Here is a 9,718-nt window from a genome sequence, read left to right as displayed (position 1 = left end):
TTGCAACGAAACTTAGTTACTATATTTGCACACATTTTTTTCCAGAAAGATTCATTGAAACAGATATTGTTTACCAACCAATGAAATCTCTAAGTACAGCAACATTAGAATAAACACCTGGGTACCTTGGATCGGCACATCCCCATCCCCATGACACAACACCAATTTGGACACCACTGGATACGAGTGGGCCACCGGAATCACCCTGCAAATTGATCAATTGTTAGCTGTTGGCATAAAAAACGTTGCGTGATCCATTTACCTGACACGAATCTTTGTATGTGTCCATGAAGCAAATCATTCTCTCGGTAATTGGGCCACTGTAGTCTTCGTTGCATTTCTTTCTATCAACCTCACGCACATAAACGGCCTGTAATTTGGTGGGCGATGCGCCACCGGATGAAAGCCTGCCCCATCCTGATACCATGGCGGCACGACCTCCTTCTCCAGAACCGCTGGCAACTAGTGGGATAATTTGGGCACTTGCGGAAAATTGGATTCGACCACTGAGAACTAAAACCGATATGTCGTAGTCCATTGTGTTTGGGTTGTACAGATGGTGATCTTTCTTGAACAACACTTCCATTATGGTGCCTCCTTCGTTCTTGATGGTGTTGCCGTAGCGAATTCTCATCTCTGAAGGTTGATACCTATTAAAAGTGTTTGTGTTAAAAGGTTATTAAGCAGATGTATTGCAAAATTTGTACCTGGTGGTGCAATGCGCTGCTGTCAAAATTAGATCGTGGGCAATGATTGATCCGCCGCAAATGTGATAGGGGCTATCGGGGCGAACCATTAGGGAAACTTGATAGGGAACTTGTTCAATGGTGACATCGAATCCACCTACAATTCTTCCATCTAAATGAGGAAGTCCAGGGCGGTTGGGCCTCGCTTCAATGGAAAGTAGAGATTAATAACACCTATTTAAGCGACTTAGTTGACTTACCCGCTGCAAGAGCGAAAAGAGCTGAAATCAATACCAGTTTGAACATGGTGCAACCAAAAGTGAGGAACGATTGTCGTGTCGCGTTCTTATACCAAGGGCTCAAGTGGACAGATTAAAAGAACAATTGGGATAATCTTAATGTGACTCTTCAGATAAATAATTTTATCATTGGTTAATTTGCCATTGTCTCCTTTACACTTTCAGATACGCAATTTTCTAAAAATAAAATGGCGCTTGAGATTTAAAATTGATTGCTTTCATATCAGAATTAGATAGCTTGGTGTAAAACGCAGAATAGTACTCTGTGTACCAAGGCGGGAAAGTGGTTGTTTTCCGGGGCGAAGGAAGACATGGCCAGGCGAGGCGAAGCCGAAGATGGCCTCTTCCTGAGGCCCAAAAACAACTTTCGTGCCGTGGTGCATACAATATTTTTTATCCTATACACTTACATTTAAAATTATGCCCGTACTTATGCTTAGATCCTAATATTCCATAAATTTAGCCTACATCCACTATAAATGTGTTCCAGAGTATATGTGAAAGAGATAGCCAACAGTACAATATCGACCATATGCGAACTGAGTTGACATTCCCGGCATTTCATTGGCGTGTAGCGTATTACTATATTAGTTCCTTAGAAAGTAACGGGATTTACGGGGTTGTATGTAATTAATACCAGGCGCATCTGAAGTTATTACTGGCCTTGTGTTTTAAAATTGAGTGTGTATTTACAGGGACATAATCACACCGGCTACATTTTAAATCTTGGCAGGGTCTTGTCAAATGTTAGATGCTTTTAAGACTGGATCTATGCTTGGTGACGAAAGCGCAATGGGCACACTTTAAATCTTTGGTGATCTTTTATGTTAATAAATGTGTTTCTGTGTATAACTCAAAAAGTTATGGGAAGAAAACGAAATTGCTGTATTATTTGCAAATGGGCTTAGAACGTAATTATTATTATTAGTTGTCAGTAAGCAGTATGTAATCTCAGTGTGACCAATTGTTGAAGATCAACTTGGAAAATGCGGTTAGGACTATTTTAAAAAGAACATTTCGCTAAGAGTAGCGGAGGATAGCCTACATAAAAAATGATCGGAAGTTACCCATATGACACTCATATAATGTAGGAAGAAAACCGTACGAATAGATTGCTTCATTTATTTTGCTATTATTATAAAGAGAGGGTGACAGGTAATTTTAGATTCGTTTCTTGGTTATTGCCTAGGTACTTATTAACAATTATACAGAAATACGAATGAGTCAGTCATCCAAAGAGTGTGGACAATAACTTGCAACCACATAGCAAACAAGTAAGGAATAACAGGAATGCACTGGGTCTGGTAAAATGGAAATTATTAACTTTCCGAGAATTTCTGTGAATACTGAATTGGGATGTTTACAAAGATGTTGAAAGGTTAATTATTAGTACAATTTTTCGTAAAAGAGTACAGAACCAAAGATCGCTAATTTCTCTCAATTCAGTAAATCACCGTAAAGCCCCACCCTAATTTCTTTATGGAAATGAGCTAGACGATTTGCAGTAAATTTTTCATATTAAAGCAACTAGTGGTATTTTTTTACATATCAGCAAGGTTTTTTAGGTACTATTTTGATAGGTGCTTAACTTATCGCGAAAGTTGCGCTCAATATTCTAAAAGTATTAGATATCAATACTCAAAAATTAGCAATTAATTACTTTTTGTGTAAGTCAAGGTTGTCGGTCAATCGGTAAATGAATAGAATTTAGAAGTTACTATGCGACGGCTTTATCGCGTTGTGCTGTCAACATGAAATTTCAAAATGTTCAAATAGTCTACTCGTAGCGCAACGTGATCGTTTCACTTTGGAGATAGATGTGGATGAGAAATGTTTACTTTCTTATACGTTCCAACACTTGGAAAACGCAACAACTGCATCACGAATGTTGCAAAAAAATTCCGAAACTTCGCTTTCGTTTCTTCTCTGTTGTACGTTTTAGCTATCATTTGCAAAATACGTTTCAGATCAACTTAAGATTGATTCTTTTGTGATTTTTACGAAACTAGTGAACGCCATAGGTTTGGTATCAAACTTGTAGCAATATTTCGAGCCCTCTAACCCCTCAGGATTACATAGTATTGGTGTTATAACGATTTATTTTCTTCACTAGAAGCATTATTATTGTTCCCGGTATATTTACTTGTTGAATGATCCTCATAACAATTGTAACTTTGGAATTTTAAACACACAAATTTCCAGCGCGAAATTTTACGGCGCCGTCGTTATCGATGGTTAACATTCATTTTCCTCTTTCGTTCGTCAGCTGGGACAGCGTGCACTTGATTTTTAATCAAACAGCGAAAGGCATGGGATTTTAATTGCCGCCACACATATGTATTAATATTTGGCGATTAAATTAGGTTAATTGGGGATTCCGCATCAATTTGTGGAGGGAATTTCACCTCCACTCCACTAGGAGGATATAGTTGCGTTATTTCTTCTTCATTGTAAGTACGCCAAGTACGTAAATCTTCTTTAGGTTCCGGCTGATATTTAATACGATTTTCCATCGACGATTGTGGCACATTGTTCTACAATTAGCTCTCTTATTTAAAGAGGTATGGAAATTTTAAAGCCTTAAGGTTAGGGTTTTTAATTTTAGTTCTAATTTGGATTCAAGTTTTAATTTCCAGTTTTAATGTCACGTTCAAGGCAATTATTAATAATAGTAATATCTTTATTATATTTTAGAACATTATGATACGTATATAAAGACAAATAATTGCCTAGAGGCGAAGTTCACCGCCGCTGGTCTTCCACTTAACCTCTACAAAACTAGTCTCATAGGAATGTATAGCGCAACATCACGTTTTACAACCAAGACAAACTGAAAATTAACATGAAAGCACTATGAGTTTAAGAGAACAATAACTATCAGAATTTTTGTAACAAACGATAATAAACAGCGCAAGCAAATATAGGGTATCAACAAAAAGAGGGAGAAAAGGGTTTCCATCTACTGTATCCTGTCTATTTAAAAGAACCAATTTTATAATGTTTCTTGAAACGCTGGTCACCAACAGTTCCTATAGTCCTTGCAACACAGTTCCGTATGAAAAGCGTTTATCGTAGACTAAAACCCTACGCATATAATACGCATAAATGTCCGGCGGATGTTGCTGTATTCTTATTATGCAGCTATTATTTCCCATTAATATACGATTTATATGCGTATATACCTATATTAAAGTGATGTATACGTTTATAAAACGAATGCTAAAAAACGGTTATTTATATACGTATTATGAACGTAGTAAGTGAACTTTATGGTTTATATATATATATGAATAAAAATCGTATTTTAAACGTAGGTTATAATCGGTCTACACAAAAACGTATACCATACTACCAATACCGAATTTATTTCTTAAAAGCGTTTTAAAACCGTTTTTAAACGTAAAGTGTGTTTGCTGGGCTCACTTCTAATTAACGAGTTTCCTTCAGTAGCTTTTTGTATTTTGTATCTTGCGACATATGTATGTTATGATCGAGTTTTCTCATGTGTGTTGTACACGGTCACTTCCTTCCGAAGCTAAATAACCGTATATTATAGAACCTTACTACGAGTAAGTCGAGGCCCTTCAGGCATTGTTCAGTTCTTAGAATTCCTCGCTCTGCGGATTGGGAGTTTTCTTTAGTTTGCGCAGATTTTATGGAAATCCGGGAACTGAGCTCAGTTCTCAGGATGACCTCTTCTTTTAAATGAAGGTAAGCGTTGCATTTCTTATATTTTACTTGTATTTGGTCGTGTATGTACTGTGTACACATTTGTGTTCGAAACAGTAGTTTATTTGTGGAGACTTATGTGTTAAAATATTCAGTAATCAATTCAATCGATTCTTGATTGGGGGTTAACCAAACTGGGGGATTTCAATTGTAAAGTAATATCTAATATAGAAAACCCCATAATTGTAATATTCCTGTAGTTTTTCCTTTGATAATGGCCTGTTGTTAACCAGACCGAAATATATGTCAGCCACTTTAACAACTTTTTCTGCAACACCTGTAACTACTATAGCAGAAATATAAACTTGATTGGGGAAGACAACATCTTGTGTTATTTATAATTTTGATATTTGAATATTTTTGTGAACGCTATACCATCGTGAAGTTTGATTTGGTAGACGTGTATAAACCAGTATACATTTTGGTACTTAAATTCGCTTGTACTATTTTTGATCCCCTCGTATCTTTTGAATTTCATACGGGGAGAAGTAAGCTAGAAATTGAGTGCCGCTCAAACTTGGTAAGTGCAAGGAAGATTCCGAAGATCATTTTTCCCAGATCGAAGTACCCCTGTAGAAGATTCTTAAGCTCTTATTTTGTGTTTTATCCTGAGCTAGTTGGCAGTTTATACGGCGGGTTTAAGAAATTGCAGCGCCATCTAAAAAAGTCAAACGCAATTGTTTCGTATTGAACAATACGCAACATATGCATATTCATTTTATAAAAACTGGCATTCAAATGTTTCTAAACATTTCAAGAACACAAATTGCATAACGGTGGTGAATCTAAAAACAACATCGGTTACGAATATATGAAAGAAGAGAGCGGGGAGACGCATTTGAGGTACTTTGGTTTCGTTTAGTGAAAAATGTTACTCAAGATCTGCCGTACACTGAATTCTAAATATTGGCGTAACGTTTTACGAAACAATTCCGAAGAGACCCTTGAGTAAATGTTGCCACGTATTTTTAGCAACGCAAGCCGTACATTTGAGCTTATTCAATAATATGAACACGCACGAAATGTATGGTATCTACAGATACGCTACTGTGGTATATTTACGTTCGCTAGAACAGAATTTTCAGAGATCGTATTTCAAAAGATAATTTTAGAACAATTTTGCGTTCAGTTCACCATATTTAAATGGTCGCCGATTTGAAAGTGAAGAGTGTTGAAACTACCACCTATGCAAAAATCTGGGATTTCGAAAAACGACATCTACAGTGTCTATAATTTTGATTGAATCGTATTATTTTTTAAAATACTATTCTGTTTAAGATTTAAAAGGTAAATTATGTCCTCATTTACCCCATTTCGATCGAACCGTCCATTTTGGTTTTTTTATTGTATTTTTTGTTTGTTTAAGTCCTAGGCATTATAAAACAACTGAGCCAGAACAGAACCATTATGTTAGCAGTACAATAATATATTAAGGGAAGGGGAACACTTTCGACGTAACGCGTATTATATACGTACTTTGGAATAATAAAAACAAATTGCAACGAAACTTAGTTACTATATTTGCACACATTTTTTTCCAGAAAGATTCATTGAAACAGATATTGTTTACCAACCAATGAAATCTCTAAGTACAGCAACATTAGAATAAACACCTGGGTACCTTGGATCGGCACATCCCCATCCCCATGACACAACACCAATTTGGACACCACTGGATACGAGTGGGCCACCGGAATCACCCTGCAAATTGATCAATTGTTAGCTGTTGGCATAAAAAACGTTGCGTGATCCATTTACCTGACACGAATCTTTGTATGTGTCCATGAAGCAAATCATTCTCTCGGTAATTGGGCCACTGTAGTCTTCGTTGCATTTCTTTCTATCAACCTCACGCACATAAACGGCCTGTAATTTGGTGGGCGATGCGCCACCGGATGAAAGCCTGCCCCATCCTGATACCATGGCGGCACGACCTCCTTCTCCAGAACCGCTGGCAACTAGTGGGATAATTTGGGCACTTGCGGAAAATTGAATTCGACCACTGAGAACTAAAACCGATATGTCGTAGTCCATTGTGTTTGGGTTGTACAGATGGTGATCTTTCTTGAACAACACTTCCATTATGGTGCCTCCTTCGTTCTTGATGGTGTTGCCGTAGCGAATTCTCATCTCTGAAGGTTGATACCTATTAAAAGTGTTTGTGTTAAAAGGTTATTAAGCAGATGTATTTCAAAATTTGTACCTGGTGGTGCAATGCGCTGCTGTCAAAATTAGATCGTGGGCAATGATTGATCCGCCGCAAATGTGATAGGGGCTATCGGGGCGAACCATTAGGGAAACTTGATAGGGGACTTGTTCAATGGTGACATCGAATCCACCTACAATTCTTCCATCTAAATGAGGAAGTCCCGGGCGGTTGGGCCTCGCTTCAATGGAAAGTAGAGATTAATAACACATATTTAAGCGACATAGGTGACTTACCTGCTACAAGAGCAAAAAGCGCTGAAACCAATACGAGTTTGAACATGGTTCAACCAAAAGTGAGGAACGATTGTCGTTTCGCGTTTTTATACCGAAGGTTCAAGTGGCAAAATTAGGATAACAATTGGACTAATCCTTCAAATGTACCATTTTATCATTAGTTTTAATTTGCCATTGTCTCCTATACACTTTCAGATACGCATATTACTAAAAATAAAATTGCACTTGAGATTTAAAATTAATTGCTTTCATATCAGAATTAGATAACTTGGATTAAAACGCAGAAAAGCTTTTTTGTGTATAACTCAAAAAATTATGCGTAGAAAATGAAATTGCTTAGGTACATCACAAATGGGCTTAGAATGGATAGAAGTTGTCAGTAAGTTTTAAGTAGTATGTAGTCTCAGTGTGACCAATCGTTGAAGGTCAACTTGGGCAATGCGGTTAGGATTATTTTGAAAAGAAGATCTCGCTAAGAGTAGCATTGTAGAATGGCCGCAGATTTGAAGAGCTTTCAAAAACTAAAATTCAAACTGGAAATTTGACTAATTTTAAAAAGGTACCAACTAAACTGGTCTATAACCTCCGTTAGGATAAATGGAATAAAATATTTCTCGACGTTAGTTTTAAATTATCGACAATATTAGTCTAGCAACTGCTGTTTTCAGAAGCTTTTAGTTTAGGTTCTTCAAGTACCTTAAATTACACTAATGTTGTGGAGGCATATTGTGTTGTGGCTGTACTAGAATAGGTTTTCAAAGGATCTTTATGTTTTGTATTCGAACTCATCAAACGTTCGCATTTTGAAAATTGTAGTTAGGTAATTTCTTCCATTATATATTTATTATAAGTTCTTTTTAATCATGTTATATGAACTGATTGTCTCGACATATAGAGAAAATTACACTTGAGATTCTAAAATTAATTTAATCTACCGATTAAGCGAATCTATCTAGATAATTTTGAAGGCCTCGTCGAACTGGAGACACACGTGGCCGATCACCAGCGGGGCCAAAGAAGCTACAATACGGGGGAATTTTACTGGGAAAAGCCCGAGATATAATTCAAAATACGCAATTCACGCTTTCGAGTACTTATATTACCTTTGGATTCTCACTGGTTTCGACTAACGAACAAGGTTGCCCAAGTTGATCTAGCACCATTTCGAATCAATGTGTATGAACGCATAGTATTCAACGTGTTCAGAATTCTTGTCTCCCCTTTGTATATATCTCTAAATATGACCACATTACTCATAAGTTAAAGGACGCTAATTGGCTATCAATGACGAGTAGACGGCATCTCCAAAATGCTGTTTTATTTCATAAAATCATTTCCGATAAGCGGCCACCATACTTATACAATAAAATCAGATTTAGGACTGACATTCACAATTTAAACCTTAGGCATAGAGGGCTACTAACTATACCTCAACATAAAACAGCACTATTTGAGCGATCATTTAGCTACACCATTGCTGTGATGTACAATGCATTGCCGTCGCCTCTTAAGAGTTTACCAACTCGTCAGTTCAAAAAACAATTGTTTAAACTTTTATTTCACTCTTTAATTTGATTTTGTGTTACTGTTGATTATTCCTGTTCGTATTGTCTTTTATCTTTCAATCTGTTCATTCATCATTTCACTATACTTAGTAAGTAGTTATTCTAAAATAATTTTTTTTTCTTTCGCTGTTTTGCTCTGTACAAATATTCTCTGTTTTGTCATGGTGTAGATGGAAGAGCAGCGTTTTGCTGAATCTATGCCATGTCTGTGTCTGGTGAAGTTATGTAGGGTCCTAAAAAAAAAAAAATTATTATTATTATTATTATTATGAATAAGGTTACGTCTACCTCTGACTTAGTTCTTCACAACGAATTATAATGAGACGACTCATTCGCTCCCTAGCAAGGTCGCCACCACCCCCGGAATGTTCACAACTAAATACTTTTCCACAAGGAACTGAATCTTAAAGTGACATTTACTTAGGAAAGTTTTCCTTTGAAATAACTCCCATGTACCCACACAAAACCCAGCTTCTGGCTTGTTACCGACCCCTTAGTCGTTGGTCTGATCTGCTAACTGTGGAACCGATTTTATATCTTGTGGGGGGGTTATATAATTAATTAGGCTTTGTTTTAAAATTTAACTCGACCCTAAAAACATAATGTAGCACTGTTATCAATTTCCGTGTACCTAGTCCTAGCTTAAAGAGTATCAAAGACTATGCAGAACCGATTGCCTCCTTGTCAGACGTTAGCATTACTGACGCAATATTTTATGAAACGCACTATTCACTATCCTTTTAATTTGTTTGTTTGTGTTGTTATGTGTTACAGATTGGCAGAAAGCGTCGTTCTTATTTATTTTCGTCGACCCCTTGATATAACGTTTGATTTTTACTGGTTTTCGATACAAGGAAAAGAGGATCGCCCCCTTTACATTAAAAACCGTTGCATAATGACGCGCAACCATGGGGCTTAAAAAAGAGGTGCCGTTGCAGTGGTTATTATCTTAATCATTTACCGCAGAAAAGTTTTCTACTGTGGGAATTCATACGCG

General features: G+C 36.8%; 2 protein-coding genes across 2 annotated transcripts; both read right to left on the bottom strand.

Annotated features, from left to right (window-relative positions):
* LOC116179067 (trypsin alpha-3-like) lies at nucleotides 1–1,045 on the bottom strand. Its single transcript, XM_031498775.1, has 4 exons — nucleotides 947–1,045; nucleotides 708–891; nucleotides 263–650; nucleotides 1–205 (listed from the first exon to the last, which is right to left on the bottom strand). Exons 1-4 carry the CDS (start codon nucleotides 990–992, stop codon nucleotides 71–73), a joined length of 753 nt encoding a protein of 250 aa, XP_031354635.1. The 5' UTR covers nucleotides 993–1,045; the 3' UTR covers nucleotides 1–70.
* A 5,165-nt stretch (nucleotides 1,046–6,210) lies between these two features.
* Nucleotides 6,211–7,315, bottom strand: LOC116179006 (trypsin alpha-3-like). The gene is made up of 4 exons (XM_031498696.1): nucleotides 7,157–7,315; nucleotides 6,918–7,101; nucleotides 6,473–6,860; nucleotides 6,211–6,415 (listed from the first exon to the last, which is right to left on the bottom strand). The coding sequence occupies exons 1-4, from the start codon at nucleotides 7,200–7,202 to the stop codon at nucleotides 6,281–6,283; spliced, it is 753 nt and encodes a 250-aa protein (XP_031354556.1). The 5' UTR covers nucleotides 7,203–7,315; the 3' UTR covers nucleotides 6,211–6,280.
* Between the last annotated feature and the right edge of the window lie 2,403 nt (nucleotides 7,316–9,718).

The sequence above is a fragment of the Photinus pyralis genome, unplaced genomic scaffold, assembly GCF_008802855.1.
Source record: "Photinus pyralis isolate 1611_PpyrPB1 unplaced genomic scaffold, Ppyr1.3 Ppyr1.4_LG8, whole genome shotgun sequence".
Taxonomy (NCBI): Eukaryota; Metazoa; Arthropoda; class Insecta; order Coleoptera; family Lampyridae; genus Photinus; species Photinus pyralis.
The sequence above is the reverse complement of the archived record's forward strand: the minus strand, read 5'-3'. Positions and strand labels throughout refer to the sequence as shown.

Excerpts from the sequence above, each read along its gene's own strand:
- LOC116179067 (XM_031498775.1), bottom strand. The coding sequence starts at position 992 with ATGTTCAAACTGGTATTGATTTCAGCTCTTTTCGCTCTTGCAGCGG. Across the intron at positions 892-946 it reads TCTTTTCGCTCTTGCAGCGG|CGAGGCCCAACCGCCCTGGA; the intron begins GTAAGTCAACTA and ends TTTCCATTGAAG. Across the intron at positions 206-262 it reads CATACAAAGATTCGTGTCAG|GGTGATTCCGGTGGCCCACT; the intron begins GTAAATGGATCA and ends ATCAATTTGCAG.
- LOC116179006 (XM_031498696.1), bottom strand. The coding sequence starts at position 7,202 with ATGTTCAAACTCGTATTGGTTTCAGCGCTTTTTGCTCTTGTAGCAG. Across the intron at positions 7,102-7,156 it reads GCTTTTTGCTCTTGTAGCAG|CGAGGCCCAACCGCCCGGGA; the intron begins GTAAGTCACCTA and ends TTTCCATTGAAG. Across the intron at positions 6,861-6,917 it reads GCAGCGCATTGCACCACCAG|GTATCAACCTTCAGAGATGA; the intron begins GTACAAATTTTG and ends CACTTTTAATAG.